At 29.8% G+C, this 18421-nt stretch overlaps 1 protein-coding gene across 3 annotated transcripts in view; it reads right to left on the bottom strand.

The window, feature by feature from the left end:
* The window catches only part of LOC142333452 (uncharacterized), a 238602-nt gene extending 223565 nt beyond the window's left edge, over positions 1–15037 (bottom strand). For 2 of the 3 annotated variants that reach the window (XM_075380564.1, XM_075380583.1), the window contains exons 1-2: positions 14845–15035; positions 4474–4530 (exon numbers count right to left, since the gene is read on the bottom strand). In XM_075380564.1, coding sequence (XP_075236679.1) covers positions 4474–4530; positions 14845–14912 — 125 coding nt within the window. In that variant the 5' untranslated portion in view covers positions 14913–15035. Of the gene's footprint in view, positions 1–4473; positions 4531–14844 lie in introns of all 3 variants that reach the window. The other variant, XM_075380595.1, reaches the window with a different exon arrangement.
* Positions 15038–18421: the final 3384 nt, after the last annotated feature.

Below are 18421 nucleotides of genomic sequence, written 5' to 3'. Positions count from 1 at the left end.
TAAACAAAATTCATACTCTATTCTGCCGAAAGATGCACTAACTATTTTCAGAGGTGGGTAATTAGAGTTCTTTAAGAATAAAGTAGAACATTTGTTTATAACAATTTTAACCGAAGAAATTTATAGCTTGCTCTATAAGGGGACCTCAAAAGTGTCAATCATTAGAAAGCATTACAAGTACTACTGGAAATGTACAACTGGCAACACTGTCTGCAATTTGGCTATCTCTAGATCGTTTCGGGGCAGAATAAATAAATTTGTTTTACACCTATTCCCGCCGAGATCATAGATTTTCTGTCAAAAGGAAATCAAATCTATCTACGCTGTAATGTGGTGTTACTTTTGTGATGAATTACTTGTACACTGATAACAATAAATTCATTGAAATCTGCATTATTTGTAGTTTACAATTGGCTTTTATTTTCGTTATTCAAAAGCTATAGAATTTCTTAATTGCTTTACAATAAATTTCCTATCATTATATTATAAGATTTTACTAAATTTTCCTCTGTTGTTTAAAATATAAAATAATATACAAAATGAGCAACATAAAACCGAACCCATAATGAAACCGCTACCGAGCAATACTTATGAAAGACTCTCACACAACTGGCGCGGCTAGTGGATGTATATGTTACTACTGATTGTTGCTGCCGTTTCTCAGAATGTTACGTGTCAGTACAGTATTTTGTTGCAGTGCGATATTGTTTATTGCAGTTGTGTTTGTGTGTAAAGTCAGTTATTTTTACACGGATTTGATTACTAGACCATGGATAGCGGTGTTCTTTGATGGTTGGGTTTCAATTTACCGCATATCTCAGGAATGGCTGAACTGAGATTGTACAAGACTACACTTCATTTACACTCATACATATCATCCTCATTCATCTTCTGAAGTATTATCTGAAAGGTAATAAATTGAAACAGTACCGCTTTACAACTGTGCAACAACCGAAGCAGACAGACAAACCGAAACGACTTGATTATAGCAACAGGCTTCTCGAAAACATTGTTGGTGGACAGAGTTCTACTTGCAATTTTTTACCTTCGGGTTACTTAAAGGAGAGAGAGTTTATTCCTATAATTCCCATAATATTAATGAAGTGAAGTTGAACATTCAACGAGAAATCAACGCAATTGACAACATTTGCGTCAGACGACTCTCGATATGATCAGTCGAGCACAAAAGTGCATCGATTCCCAGGATGTTCATTGTGCACATCTTTTGTTGCAATAAGGTAAATAGATGCAACATTTAAATTACGTTTTATGTTTTTCTTATTTAATTTATTCGTATCATGCATAAAAATTCATTCTAACATAACCTACCGATTCCGCAGCGGTTACGTTATGGGTTCGGTTTTATGTTGCTCACTCAGTATCTTACTATAACTAAAATGAAATGCCTACATATTTATGATCTGTTGTGTACACTAATCATAAAACAACACAAACACACTGAAACCGGAGGGAATATGAATCAAAGCTGAATATATTTAGTTCAGTTTATATACTTGACTGGATCTGTGGAAACTGATAATTTACGCATTGAATAGATGTCGTTTAAAAGATTTGTATTTTTTATTTAATAAATGTTAAAACGGATAATCATTATTTTTTGGGAATTTAGAAATTCTCACAGATAAAATCGTTAACAGAAATAATTTATAAATTTTTGCTAAATTATTACCGAATATATCTTCCGTATTCTGGAAACAAATCGAATAAAGAATGAACAAACTTGTTATATAATTGACAGGTCACATGCATTCATGGATGTTATATATTTCAGTAGTTTTATCCTTAAGGTTTTAATGTTGAAGATAACAATTTTTCATAGTTTCCTTAATAACTATCAATTTATCTGATTTTACCTTGGTTTATAGGGAGCTAGATGAGATGAAAGATCAGAAATCTTTCAATGTAAAGATAGAGAATGTGGGAAATTTATTATTATATTATTTATTATTTTTGTGGTAAATTTATTAAACAAAACGATTGATGCTATCCGGAGCTAGATAAATTGATTAGTGAGGAAACGGTGGCCGGTCAAACTTTGAAGTAACTTGTTACCATCATTTAACAATAAGTAAAAAATGAAAACTTGTAAGTTACTGACAAACTACTTGACGTGTCAGGTTTCTTTGGAATGGTTTGAAATCAAGTGATACTAAAAGAATTTCTTAAAAAAAACAAAGAAAGCAGATAATTAGCTACTCCTGACATTAAATAAATATACTTTTTTTTTAAATTAATTTATCTATTATTTTTTTAATAATATTGTCAAAAAATCATATTTTTTTCTTTATTTTCGTCATTTTAATTTTTTACTAATGAAATTTTACAGAATAACGATGCACTACCGGAAACATAGTATGATGTACTCTAAGTATTCAAGGTTAAGTATGGCTATGCTTGTATATATTAGTATGATATAATGATATACAAATATTTAAAAAAAGTTTTTCATGAAAATTCAAGAAAAATAGTAATTAAGAAAACTTAAGAATTAAACTGAAGCAAATTCTTGATTTCAGGGATGATTAGCTCTTGTTAAAGGAATCAGGATCACCTGTGCAGTAAAGGTCTCTTTACAGCGTTTCTTTGCTTTCCTTTATTATTTTAATGAAGACACCTAATTTAAACTTTTACTTTTCTAGCAAAAAACTTTCTTTCAAACAAGTTTTGCAAGCAACATTTTGGGTCATGAAGGTGTGTTAACTAATTTAATCCCTCAATTAATTTTTCTGTCAATGATCCATTTAAAAAAAAAATGAAAGTTCTTTAAAACAGCAAAACAAACATTAAACTTTTATGTATGCATTTTATATTATTGTAGTATTTTAATTACACGAGAGGTTATCTCTAAAGTAAAGACCGTTTCATTGTAAGTAAATTTATTCTGAAAAATTTCATAAATTTTTTTATTTACCTTCAACTACATATGTTATACTAATTTTCTATAAAATTGCCACATGAATTAAGTCATTTATCGTAGCGATACACCAGCTTTAATATACCCTCGTCGTATTCTTCTGCCGCCAGTCCATTTACCCACTGATTAACAGTATTTTTAAGTCCATCATCACCCGCAAATCGCTTACCACTAAAAAATTCTTTCAATTTCCCCAACAAATGGTAATCAGAAGGAGCTAAGTCCGGACTTATATGGTGGGTGATCGTAAACTTCCCATCCAAATATTCTAAATGTGGACATGTGCAACATGTGGACGTGCGTTATCGTGCAGCAGGATGACGCCGTCGGTCAGCCGCCCACCTCGCCGATTTTAAAGGGCGCGCCGTAACTTATGTAGGGTTTCGAAGTAGGCTTCTGCAATTATAATTGTTCCGCGCGGCATGAAATCGATCAGCAGTATGCCAAACCGATCCCAAAAACTGTAGCCATCAGTTTGCGTCCAAACGGCTGTGGCTGTACTTTTTTCGGTCTGGTTGGTGATTGAGGATGACGCCATTCACTTGACTGCCGTTTCCTCTCTGGAGAGTAATAAGAAGTCCACATTTCATCGCCGGTAACAATTGAATTATGGAACTCATAACTTTATTCTACATAGCGCATCAAAAATTCCGAAACAGATCCTATTCGGATTTTTTTGTGACGTTCCGTTAAGATGTGCGACACCCGACGTGCAAAAATCTTTCTGAAGCCTAAACTATCGTCAACAATGCTACCGGTAACAGGTCTTGAAACATTAGGAAAAAGAAGCGCCAGGTCGGAAATCGTTGAGAGACAATATTTTGTGATTTCATCATTGAACCAATTCAAAAGTCCTCGGTGATTATCGGGACCTCTCCTAATGTTCTTCTTCGTGCGCATTAAATCTGTTATTTCTAAATCACTTCGGAAATTTCTTTCATTCATTACATTATTACCGTACACAGCAACCAACTGCCTATGAATTTCAACCGGCCTAAACTTTTATTGGTTTAAAAAACGTATGACCATGTATTTCACAGTCGGCGACAACATCGATTTTCATTTTATAGCGTAATTACTTACACCTAATCAAAGATACTACAACGCGACAACTTACAAATAACAATGCAGTGTGTATGTTATTAGCGTGTCCATGAACGACACACGTTCACCAACCTTAAGGAGATAAATTTCCCTGCGGTTTTTACTTCAGAGATATCCTTCGTATAATTCGTTTATAGTATGTAATTCAAAATCGTAATTAAATTAAGCAAACTGAAAGTAAACACACGTACTAATCCTAAAATCTGTTTAATGTGAAGCTGTTTTGTAAACATACTGTGAACATTTTTTTACATTTAATCGCAGCGGGCATACCTTGAAATTAAAAAAGTACTATTCGATTACATGGTCTACTGCCGATGATATAATATAAACAACAATTTATAAAAATATAGATAACAATGAACAGATGGATTATATATATCACATATATATATATATATATATATATATATATATATATATATTATAAATACCTCGCTTGAAGATTTGCGTATTTTGCATGGTGAACATACGTTTCAGGTCTAAATAGCCTGAAATGTAAAAAAGTAAAAAGGTTTTTTATAAATATGCTGAAATTTTAACAAGTAAATGTATTACTTTTTAAATCTGTAATTAGTACGTAATATTTATTAACTTACATTAACGATATCAATATAAACAATACATCGGAAACTATTTTATAACCTTGGGAATTATTTTCCATGGTTTAATTGTAATTGTTTTCATATTATGAGATTTATCAGTATTAAGAGAATTGTAGAACTTCTACTTTAGCTTTTGTAGCAATATTAATGTTAATTTGTTATATTTGCATTAAAAATTTTTTTCGTTATTGCTGCGTATGTTAAACAATAAATATTAGCTAACAAAGAAAACCGAACAAATCTTTCTAAAGCTGTACAAATTTCTACGATATGTTAATTTCTTCTTTTTTTTAATTTAAAAAACGTATAATGATGGAGCTTTTTAATTTTTGTCAATCAACATATGGAAGAAACTGAACATATGAAAAGAACGAACAAAAAACTCTCAAAGAAAAAAGTGTGGGAATAACGAAAATTCAAGAAAAGGAAATATAGCCAAACCTGATCTATCTTGCCCTCTGAATATTATTCATCGGAGAATAGGTTTAGAAATTTAATCGATGTAAGGCCTTCAGAATCAGATCGCTAAAACAAACTCTGCAAAAGTTTTTGATTTGGCGATAAACAATGTTTTTCTAATTACAGTAATTAAAATAAACATGTTACCATAAATATGCACTTATTATTTACTCATTAATACTCGTTCATGCCGCTTCACTGAAAAGTTTCCTTACAGATTAAGCCAATATATCTTTTCTGAGATAAGCAATCGTGAATCGGTATTCAAAATATTAGAAATTGGAATATGTAGTAAACCACTAAAGAAAATTAAGGATACTTTAACAAAAACATTTCCAAAATTTAAATACTCGGAGAATTTGTCCCTGATAAATACAGCGAAGAAAGGATTCAAGGTCAGTACTTGGGAAAATGTGCCTTGCTAAGTAACTAAAATAAAGGGTCACTGCAGAATAAGAAATTAGGAAGAAGACTAGCATATAACTATAACTATGACTAGCATATAACAGAAAACAAAAAAGAAATTTTAAAAAAGAAATAAAAAAGTAATTATTGCACAGGAGTGAGACCAGAAGTACTGCGTGCAATTGAATTCCATTCTCTGAACGGTATTGGACATATGAAATGGATTAAGATTGTGGGGAGGAGAATATTAGACGAGTTCTTGGACCCAAAGTGAAGGAATGTACAAAATGGAAGATGTAATGAGAAAAAGGAGGCAAAACTACTTCTTACACTTATACAGAATGGATGGAGGAAAGCTAAAGAAAACTATCAACTACTTTTATATATATAAAACCATAAAAATCACTGGATAAAGAAAATAGTAAAGAATATTGTAGAGGTGAACATTAAAGAACAAGCAATTTTTTGCAGTAGAAATTCAGAGAAAAAGATAAAAGTTTAAAGGTTTTTAAGGATCGTAACAGAAGAGAAGGAGCGGGCCACTTAGAGAAGAGAAGAAAAGCAGCGATAGTTTCAATGAAGTATTTCGGAGAATCTAAGACTGTGAAGAAGAATGAGAACAGTACAACCAAAAAAAGTATTGTTATATGTAATTCGTAGATGGCCAGACAGAAATAAGTATAATTTTTGTTTATTTTATTAATAATTAATTAAATTTTAAACAAAAAAGGGTGTAATTAAAGCATTTTTAAAAGTTAAATCTTTTAAAAAAATTGTTTACCTTTCACGTTTACAATGTGCGATAAAGTGATTTTGCAACTAATTTTAATATTGTACAAAAATTATAATATTTTCCCCCGAAAAATACAGAAACAAATACCGGCTGAATAATCGACATACCTGTTAGCATTTTGGCTTCGGATTATATTAACTAGTTAATGTTTTAAAAATTAATTAAGGTAGAGTAATTCCAAAGTGTGCTTGTAAGGTGCAAACGAGGTAAGGCCCTACATATAAAACAAATATCCTGTGAAATTTATAATATTATGCCGGTTTAGGACAATATGTCCTAAATTTGTTTAATACTGAAATCGGCTGCGTGTTTTTACTCCTTGTACGAAGTAAAGGTAGTATTTTGATCGCGAAAAATTTCGGTTTTCAGATTTCAACGGAAATTTCCATTTTGACCATTCCGGAATCCATTTTGACTGGTTTCGGCGTGACGTCTGTACGTATATATCTTGCATAACTCAAAAACGATTAGGCGCAGGATGTTGATATTTTGGATTTAGGACTGTTATAACATTTAGTTATTGCGATCCTTTTTATTGCTATCGACTGAACCAAAAGTCTCCAAAAAATCCCAAAATCCGAAAAGAATTTGATTTCTTAACCGAATTAATAAGCCCTCATTCAGATCTTTTCAATAAGTGGTACATAATTTCATTGGATCCAGAGTTATAGCCAAATAAACTTTTAATCAATTAAATATTTGTATCTTAAAAGGAAAAGACACATTGGATCGTATCAGAGTTCTCCTTTTTTTTTAATTTCTTTCTTTTTTTTTTTTTTAATTTATCATCTCTTAATTTTTTTTATTCTTCCCTGTTCTTAACGTTTTCTTCTTCATAGTCACCTTCTTGTTGTTTTTTTGAGATATATTTCTTCCTTCATGTTATCTTTCATTTTCATTTTTCATTATTCATCAAACAATCCAATAATACAGACGGAATATTTTACACAGTAAGGTCATAATTAACATTTGCAACCAGTATACAGGAGTTCACTAATCGGAATAGTTTAATTATTATTAACTATTATTTATACGACACACCAGAAACCTGAAACGTTTGTTAATCGGTAACTCAGAAGATACGAATAATACTGATCTAGTAATATCAGTAATAAAGGGAATTTTACTGTATTCTAATATTTCACGTAAGATTGTTGAATTAATAATTGGATAAATATTTGTTGATATTAAAAAGTAATATTTCAGCGATTATGTTACTATTCACTTTATTAAAGAATTGGAGGATCGTATCACACTTTCAAATTAAATAAGTTTAAACCAAGTGCAGCAAAAAATGTAAATATGTAATTTAATAAGCGTCCAAGGATGTCATGCTGTGTCAAAATCAGATTTTTCTAGATGAGCTGGTCAAAGAGGTCAAAGTAAGAGATAAAACCGATCCTATTAACTAGAGAGGGATCGCTCTTGATAAAAACTATTGTCAAGTACTTTACATTTGTTCTAATCAGGAGACAGACACGGTGGTGGAAAACAGGAAAATTTTGCCGTAGAAGCAGAGTGGATTTAGGTATGATAAAAAATACATCGATAATATTTTGCTTCTTAGTCCCTTGATTAATATTAAACTTAGGTAAATGACAAAAAAGTTAATCGCTGTATTTGTTTATTTTTAAAAGCGCATTTGATACCGGAAATAATAATAAGTTATTTTAAAAATTATCCAGCATCGGTTCAAATTACAAAATTGTAAATATTTAAAAAAGATAAATAATTCTAACTCAAAAAAACCTTAAATAATGATTAAATTCAGCTAAAAAAGGCAATTTCAGGGCGGCTATATTTCACCCTTGTTATTTCCATTATTTACAAAAGATTAGCGTAATTTTTTGAAGAGAATGTTGCAAATTTGAGTAATTTTTTTTATTATCTTGTCATCCTTTCTAACTCATAAAAATTAAAACACATTTAAGTGGCAGTATTAGCACAGTGCTTATATGTTAAAAATAATTGTAAGTAATGTGAAGACGAAGTCAATTATCTTTTGACAGAGAGGAAAAATGTAAAGAAATGAAGCCTATAAAAATGGAGAAATTGAAAGACTTGATAAATAAAGATACTTAAAAGTACTTTTTTATCATCAGGAATGATTTATAAGAATTTTGATTATATGATTAAAAAAGCTATTATTTGGAACGGCGACTATTTTAGGTTATTTAACTAAGCATTTGCCACCGTTAGTTATAATACAACTATATAAATTAATGTTTCACTTAGCAACAATTTTAAAAGTATATACCAGATTACTTTCGAAGCCGTTACTCCATCATCAGGGATTTCCCAAAATATGTTAATTCAAGTTCAAATGCATAATTATATTTAAAGTAAAATTATTACGTTCATAATAGTCAGTCGTCAAGAAACCAGACTATTAGAAAAATTTTATATATATTTGTATAAGAATAAATTGATGAATGAACAGGTCAAATTCGATAATGATATCCTTTAAACAAATTATATAATAATTAATTATTAATAGGTTGGTAAGATTTCATTTAATATTAACTCTATTTCATAAAAAACGCAAACCTCTTACAAACATGACGTTACACTCTTATTGACGTACAATTTAATTTTATTTCTTGATGACGAAATAACGGCTCCGAAAGTACTCGGATATATACTTTTAAAATTGTTGGTAAGTGAAACATTAATTTATGAAATTATAGGTTATGTTTGGAGCTAAATCACATTCCTGGTTAAAGAAAAATACGATTTTCATTTGATGGTGGATTCAGTTTTTTTTATAGGCATCCGAAATCAGGGCACCTTTGTGTAACGAATAATTACATAAAGCAAAATATAGAGTTCTGAACGCTCTATTTCAATAGGAAAAATCTACTCTTTAACCGTTATATTGGAACGGAATTGGAAGTACAGCATTTAAGAAATGCCAGTTCCAAAAGATTGCTATCGTGGTTAATTAAAATATCAATTCGTAGACTGTCTATGCTACGGCAGATGATGCCGGATATCCAACGTGGTAATGCAATCTGTTACGATTGTTACAATCAAATCAGAAGATATTAAATGCAAGCAAATCGGAACGGAGAACAAATGTTAGCCACAGAAAAGGGAAGGATGTTAGAGGATTTTAATAAACACCACAAATTACTGGATTCTGAACAATTCGTAATTCGAATTGTAGACAATCGTCACAATGCCCTGCGCAGTCCATATATTTTTTTAAAATGGTATTTAATTATACAGGTTAATAGTCCTGTTAAAGATTTCGAAAAACAAATTTCTAGATGATATTTGAATAATACCCTAAATAAATGTGAGTATATAGATAATTGTACAATATGCAAGTTATAGTTTCCTCAAAACTTGGTAAACTTTTTTATTAGAACGTCCACTGTACCGACCATAAAGGAATAAATACTTATTATGTTACACGTGTGAGAATGAAGATAAGTGCCAAAACATAGAACATAATTTCTGATAAAGAATATTTATTGATCGTGTAAACAAATTGATTTACTTTACTATTGCGTCTTTAAAAATTAGAAAATTTATTTTTAATGATGCATAAAATAATTGGAATAATTACATAAATATAAGTAGTATATTTTATTTTTTTATAGTTATGATACTAAAGAAAGCAGAAGCAGATAAATGTGAAGAATAAAGAACAATTAACTTAACTACTCAAGCATCAAAAATCTTAACTAGAATTCTGTACAGAAGCATTGAAAGGAGAGTGGAAGAAGTATTAGGAGAAGACCAATTTGATTTCAGGAAAAGTATAGGGACAATGAAGTAATTTTAGAGCTCAGATTAAAGTAGAAGGAAGATTAAAGAAAAAACCAACATACTTGGCATTCACAAAATTAGAAAAAGCATTCGATAACAGAGACTGAAATGAAAATGTACGGCATTTAAAAAAAAATTAGGATTTAACTACAGAGATAGAAGAACTATTGCTAATATTTACGAGGAACCAAACTGCAAGATTAATAATTGGAGATGATAAGAAAGAAGCCGTTTTAAAAAAGGGAGTCTGACTAGGGTGTTCCCTATCTCCGTTACTTTTTAGTTTTTATGTAGAACTGGCAGTTAATGATGTTAAAGAACAATTTAGATCCGAAGTAACAGTACAAGGTGAAAATATAAAGATGCTGTGATTCGCTGATAATATAGTAATTCTAGCTGAGTGTAAAAAAGATTTAGAAGAAACAATGAACGGCATGGTTGACGATCTAAGCAAGAACTTCCGCATGAAAATAAGCAAAAACAAAAGTAATGAAATGTAGTAGAAACAATAGATCGACCACCGAATATAAAAACATGAAGAGAAAAGATTACAGAGGTAGATGAATTTAGTTACATGGGAAGTAGAATTACTAAAGATGGATGAAGTTTTTAGTCAAAAATATAATTGTTCACATCAAAAATAAATTTAAACGTCAGTAAAACGTTTTTGAAAGTGTATTTGAAGCGTAGATTTACATGGAATTGAAACTTGGATGAGAAGAAAAAATTACAAGCTTTTGAAATGCGTTGCTATAGCAGAATGTTAAAAATCAGACGGATGGATAAAGTGACAATGGAAGAGGTGTTGCGGCAAATTGATGAAAAAAGAAACATTTGCAAAAATATAGTTAAAAGAATAGGCAGACTTATAGGCGACATCTTACGGTATCCTGGAATAGTCGCTTTCATAGTGGAGGGACAGGTATATAGGAAAAATTTTTCCAGCAGGCAACGTTTGGAATATGTAAAATAAATTGTTAGGGGTGTCGGATGTGGGGGGTACACCGAGATGAAACGACTGGCACTGGATAGGGAATCTTGGAGAGCTGCATCAAACCAGTCAAATGACTGAAGCCAAAAGAAGAAATACAAAGAGATTTATGTTCGTTGACAAAAGTTAATGACAATTTTTCTAAAAAAGAATTGTAAGGGCTTAGAAGAAATTATGAACCCGAGCAACGCCGGCTTCACAAGCTAATTTATGATAAATATGTAAGTTATTGTTTGTGATTAATACGATTCATTGCAACATAATAATATATTCTGAACATAATAATTATATGCTGAATATCTTAAACATCAAATAAAGTTTTCGTTATGTTAAGATCTGTAATGAAAATCCCTTCATTATTTAAATATGAAGCGTTAATTAATAGTATGCAGCAGAGATTTCACAATAATTTGGACGTATATCAGGGGAGATTGTACGAGTAGGCCCGTGGAATTCCGTAGAGCAGGTTTCTTTTTACATTATTCCTTGGTGATTCAGAACCGAGTACAGGAGAGTCAAAAGATAAACATAAAAGTTAATGTCAGAACCTAAACCTAACGTTTACCTAAGCTTATGATCGGAGAGTGGAAGTAATTAATCAACGGAGAAAAAGTTTTTAGTTAAAATTGCTCCAGTCTTTTTAAAAAAATATTTCATCTTGTACAGATTTATCCGTGAAATTTGGCTCTACAGAAGATGGCTGTCATACAAAAAATGTTGTTATAAAAATTAACAGAATAAAAATGTTGTCTGTTTGACAGACTTACTCGTTTAAATTTCATTTGCTGTTTCCTCTCTCCAAGATGCATCTCTCCAAGATTCCGTATCAATTACCAGTCGTTTCATTTCGATATTCTCCCTACATCCTACATCCCTACTAATCTGTTTACATATTCCAAACGTTGCCTGCCTGCAAAACGTTTCCCTTCTACTTGTCCGTGCAATATCAAAGCGACTATTCCAGGATACCTTAATAAGTGGCCTACTTCATTTGTCACTTTATCCACCAATCTGACTTTTAACATTCTTCCTATAGCAATCAAAAGGGGGAGGGGGTACAAAAATTAGATGTTACAAGTCCTAAATCCAAAATATCATCATTCTACTGCTAATCGTTTTCAAGTTATGCGAAATACATACTTAAAAGATAATTGAAAGAAGAATTTAATTGAAAAAATGGAATAAGGAAGGTTATAAAATGTTGTAAACTGCTGTTGTAATGTTGTAAATTTTACGAGTAATCTTCAACCCATTTACAAGGTTTGAAAATTCTTTGTACACTGATAACCCTCACCCAAGTAAAAACGAACAAATTTTAACAAAAACCCTATTTTTTTAAGGGGAAAATAATGATTTATATGGAACAATTTTCAGTTGTAATATTTTCTATATTCATTTTCGATGACAATTGTTTTTATTCATCTAAAAAAACAAGGCTAAAGTAAATTCTAGCTCAAGCATGGCATTTTTCTTTTGGCGATTTGAATTCTCCCAATGTAGCATCATAGTTCAGATTATGATAATACAATTATCGTACATTAAACTGTACACGATACATTAATTGAAACAGCGCTACCCCTCAAATACATATACTTCACGTAAATTTTTGTAACCATCATTCCAGAAACTTTGGATTCGCATAGAAGTAAAAAAAGAAGTGAATAGCTTTTTTACAGAAAAAACTATTTTCCATCTGTTATTCAAACAGCCGGAAACGTAAAAATTATCTCTTATCAGATTAATGCGAAGGTCTTTGGTTAAACTTTTACAGGCCTACCCGAATTTTAAATAAAAAGTAAATCTTTAAATTAAATTAGACTGGTTTCAAATAAGCAATTCTTAAAAATGTATTATTTTTTGCAAATCTCTTTTATTAAAAATACTTTTTTAATTCTTATTTAAATTTTGTTTATTTTTCTTTAAAGAGTGCGCCGAATAAACAGCAACTACAAAAAAATTAAATACTGGTGCAAATTTAAATAATAGTAAAAATTTAAATTACAATTCAAAAAGTTTTTTTTTTTTTTAATAAGTTTGTATTGCTTTTTAAATTATTTGACTTCAGTCATTTGACTGGTTTGATGAATCTCTCCATGATTCCCTATCCCTATCTCCAACTTCGGTATTCTCCCTACATCCTACATCCCTACTAATCTGTTTTACATATTCTGGTGCACAATTTTTCCCTTCTACTTGTCCCTGCAATAACAAAGTGACTATTCCTGGATGCCTTAATAAGTGGCCTACAAGTCTATCTCTTCTTCTAACTATAATTTTTCAAATGCTTCTTTCTTTATCAATTCGTCGCAACACCTCTTCATTTTTCATTTTATCCACCCATCTGATTTTTAACATTCTTCCTATAGCAATCAAAAATTGGGTACACAACTATATGTTACAACAGTCCTAAATCCAAAATATCAACATTCTACTGCTAATCGTTTTCGAGTTATGCGAGATACATACATACGTACAGACTTCACGCTGAAACTAGTCAAAATGGATATTTCCATTGAAATCTGAAAACCGAAATTTATCGCGATCACAATACTTCTTTTACCTCGTACAAGGAAGCAAAGATCAAAGTTTACTAAAGATAATTAAAAGAAGAATTTAATTGATAAAATGGAATAAGGAAGATTAGAAAATGTTGTAAACTGCAATTTTACGAGTAATCTTCAACCCTTTTACAAGATTTCAAAACTCTTTGTACACTGAGAACCCTCACCCAAGTAAAAGAGAAGAAATGTTAACAAAAACCTTATTTTTTAAGGAAAAATAATGGTTTATATGGAACAATTTTTTGTTGTTTTATTTTCTATCTGCATTTCCGACGACTTTTTTTTTTTATTCGTCTAAAAAAGCTGAAGTAAAATCCAGCTGAAGCAAGGCATTTTTCACACACCGATTTAAATTCTGTTAATGTTTGCATCATAGTTACAGATTATGATAATATAATTATCGTACATTAAACTGTACATGAAACATTAATTGAAATAGCGCCAACACACAAATATATATGCTCATAAATTTTTTTAACCATCATTCCAGAAAAATTGGATTGCATAAAAGTAAAAAAGAAGCGAATAGGTTTTTTAAACAAAAAAATATTTTCCGTCTGTTATTCACAACAGCCGGAAATATAAAAATTATTTCTTATCAGATTCATGCAAAGACCTTTGTTAAACTTTTACAGGCCTACCCGAATTTTAAGTAAAAAGCAAGTAAAATATGTAAAAAGAATAACATCTTTAAATTAAATTAGACAGGTTTCAAATAAGCAATTATTAATTTTTTTTTTTTCAAATGCCTCATTTATTAAAAATACTTTTTTAAATTCTTCTTTAAATTTTGTTTTTTTTTCTTTAAAGAGTGCGCCGAATAAATAACAACTACCAAAAAATTAATTACTGGTGAAAACTTAAATATAAGTCAAAATTTAAATTAGAATTCTAAAACTATTTTTTTTTTTTTTTTTAAGTTTGTATTGCTTTTAAATTAATTTTTTTTTGAATTTATTTTTTTAAAACTTTTTTCATATTTATTAAAGCTATTAAGACTATCCTATTTAAACTACATTCAAACTACAACTAAAATAATCTTTTGATAAATCTTGAGTATTCTGCTTTCTCTTTCTGATTAACCAAATTACACAGGCCAGGTATTTAGAATTAAATTATTTTAAACTAATTTTTAAATACTTCTTATATTATAAGAATATTTTCAGTTCAATAATTCTAAACGCACACACAAATACACAGATCTTTAAAGTACTTACTCTTTTTCATCATATGCTTTCTCCGCACTGATGATAAAAAAGCTCATAACGTAGATTATGATTCGCATGTTCAAAACTCTTAACTTTTTCGTAGAATATGAATAATTGTATAAATTTTATAACCTTATCAATTCAGAATACAAGATAGATCGATACTGCTAACTCCAATACTAAAGATATGCGCTGTTAATGCTCTTATATATATATATATATATATATATATATTCTCGTACATTGACGTCATTCGATTGAATATGTCGCTTACGAATAGAAGAGATACACTTGGCACAGGATACCCCCACCCTACTTCATGCAACGTATACTATTTTATTTTTCAATACGTGTTTTTAATAAATGGAAAATTAAAAAAAATGTAAGGTGGAGAGGTGGAGACAAATATATTCTTTACTCTCCAACTTTTCTATCTGCCTCGTCCCCGATCTTTAAATTAAAAAATAAATAAACATTTTTCAAAACTAGATAGGTTTCTACAAATCCACCGGCTTGGTCTAATGGTGAAGCCGTCTTCGCAAATCAGTTGATTTTGAAGTCGAGAGTTCCAACGTTCAAATCCTAGTAAAGGCAGTTATTTTTATGGATAGTTATTTACGGATTTGAATAATAGATCGTGAATACCGGTGTTCTTTGGTGGTAGGGTTTCAATTAACTACACATTTCAGGAATGGTCGACCTGAGACCGTACAAGACTACATTTTATTTATACTCATACATATCATAATCATTCAATTTCTGAAGTAATACCTGACTGTGATTCTCGAAGTGTAAACAGAAAGACAAAAAAAAGAAAGGCTTCTACAAAAATAAATAAACGCATTAAAATAAATTATTAAAAATTCACAAAAAAAAAATAGAAAATTTGTTTAAGAATAGTATAAATTAGTATATGTAAATAAGAATAAATACATGTTTTTTTCTTATTTGAATTATTTTATTAATGTTTTTATTTTTTTCTTAAAAGGGTTTTTTATTTTATGAATAGAGCTAAATTTACGCGGAAAAATTAATAGCATCAAAGCAAATACGATACATTTGTATCTCGATGTAAATAAGAATACAAACGTAGAAAAATATCATGAGTAAAGGTACTTTGAAATATTCATAATATTTTACCTTAAGTTTACTTCAACTTTCTTTAGTTTTCGAAAATACTATTGAAATGCCCAAACGAGAACAAGGTATATATTATAAGTCGTCGACGGTGACGAAAATTGAAAGAAAATTTCATATTGGCGGGAGAGACAATTTCTTTAAAAAATTAATCGCGTAACGGGACCACCGGATAAACTGATCCTATATAAAAATAAAAAAATAAAATTTTATATTTACAAATTTATAAGAATAATTATCTTCTTCAATTTTTTATTTGTAATTATAAAATCTTATATACAGTTAGAAATATTGATATATTATAAATATATTTATTTATTTTCAGATAAACATAAAATAACCTTTATTTATGCTAAGTTTCATGGCTTTCAAATAGCTGTTTCAACCGTTGTAGTAATTGAATAGAAGCAAGACATGTACTTAAAACAAATTTTTTAAGCGTCAAAATCCTCAAAACGTTTAAACAATTTCTCTATTTAAAAAGTAACGTTATTATCTCAACAAAAAAAGTAACGTGAATTTTTATAAAAACCTATTTGATTTTATAAAAACATTATTATTGGTATACATATAAATTCACAGAGATTATCTCATGAATATGAAATAAAAATTTACATCGGTAATTTTTTACTGGGGTGATAGTGTTTTATGAACATGGGTTTTTATATTTTTTACATACGACTTATTTATTAAATTATAACTACAAGCGCCCTTAACAGATTTGTGAATTCTCTACTCTAAAAAAATATATAATAACTTATTGCGTAAATCCAAACAATTTTTTTTTGCTGCATTATCAACAATTACTTTTAGAAAAAGGCTTAGCCAATCGGTTTAGTAATCTACAACCAAATAATTGAAATTTATCCCCGCCAACCACCCTCCGGGTCACTTAAGAGCTCTGACCCAGAGTCTGTTATGAACCCTTACCAAATGAAAATTAATTATTGATTATTTAATTTAAATTGAACTGAGATTAGAAAATAAAATAAGTTAGAGACTGTATATTTCTTTCTCGGTCCTAATCAAGAGTACATCCACTACCTTCATACTTATCTGAACTAAAAAATTGGGGGTGTAGTAAAAAAAGTATAAAGTTATAAAATTAAAATTACACGGGGACGAACTCACTTCGTTAGATGGCTCGGCCGATTTGCAATTACCGATCCATCTTTCAGATGTACGAACGTTTACTGAATTAATACCGTTAGAAGTAATTTGAATAAACATTTACTAATGTTCTGCAAGAGCTCAGCTTTCTTCAACTTTATTCTATTTGAACAAGGCGATTTCATCGAGGAAATTCTATATCGACCAGCGAAACGGCTCTAGCCATCAAGCTTTGCAGGCAGAAACGTCAGTGTTCGCACCTGTCGAGAACTTCCAGGATAAGTTTTCCACAAAGTATATTTAATCAGAACAGATAGCAAAATAGTTAAACGTTAACAAAGTACAGGCTTCGTTAATTATTATATTAGCTCTTTCAATGTCTAGGACAAATTGCTTGGCTTCAAGAAACCAGAAAATAATTTGCTTATATCAGAATAAATTGTCAGTTCACAGAGATTCTAATGTAATATATCCTCCTTATAAATACATTTCCTGTGATCTCCCTCAGAATTCTGAGGGAAGTTAAGTTTTCCCTCAGAATTCTAAGTATCGCAAGTATTTAATTTTATATATTAAATAATTTTGTAATTTCTTTCTGGTAATAGAAGAATTAAGTTTTAGCACTTGTAATTTACTGGCTAAATTTAATTGCCGAAAACTGCATGACGGGAAGAAAAACATTGAAATATCTTGGTCACTATAGTTAACCAAAAATTATATTTAATATTACGTACTAAAAAAAAAAATATCAACTAAATTACAAAGAAAAAAAAAAGAAGAAAACAATAACGAACAAGTAATATTAATAATGAAGAGATTTCAATTCTATGCGAGTCCGTAATAGTTATATTCCATGCAACATCTTATTTATCACAAACAGCACGAAAGAAAAATATTAATTTTTGTTTCTTTCGGAACATGTTTTACAATAAAAAACGCAGATTTTAATTAATTATGAAAAGTATTAAAGACAACATATTAGAATCTTTTTAAATATAATAAAATGCTTACGAAATTGACAAAGACATTTGATTTATCTAATCTGCCAATTTATATAACTTTTATCTAGATTGTGAACAATTTGAGGATGTAACACACATAAAAAAATTTTATCGATCGGAACCCCAAAAAAGTTTTTCATTACATACAGAGTAATTACGTAATCTTTGTACTTAGACCCTGCTAACTGAATCTCGTGTATTTTGAACCGACGTGCAAAACATTTTAGATACCTGACATCAAATAAAAATCGTTTCTAAAAACGTCCTATGAAAAGTGAGAAGAAAAAAGGTTTTCCCGTCATCTTCTTCATTCAGCCAAACTTAATGCAGTATTTCGG

This window comes from Lycorma delicatula, chromosome 12 (assembly GCF_047948215.1).
Source record: "Lycorma delicatula isolate Av1 chromosome 12, ASM4794821v1, whole genome shotgun sequence".
NCBI classification, from domain to species: Eukaryota; Metazoa; Arthropoda; class Insecta; order Hemiptera; family Fulgoridae; genus Lycorma; species Lycorma delicatula.
Note: the sequence above shows the minus strand (reverse complement) of the source record. Positions and strands in the feature narration are given on the sequence as shown.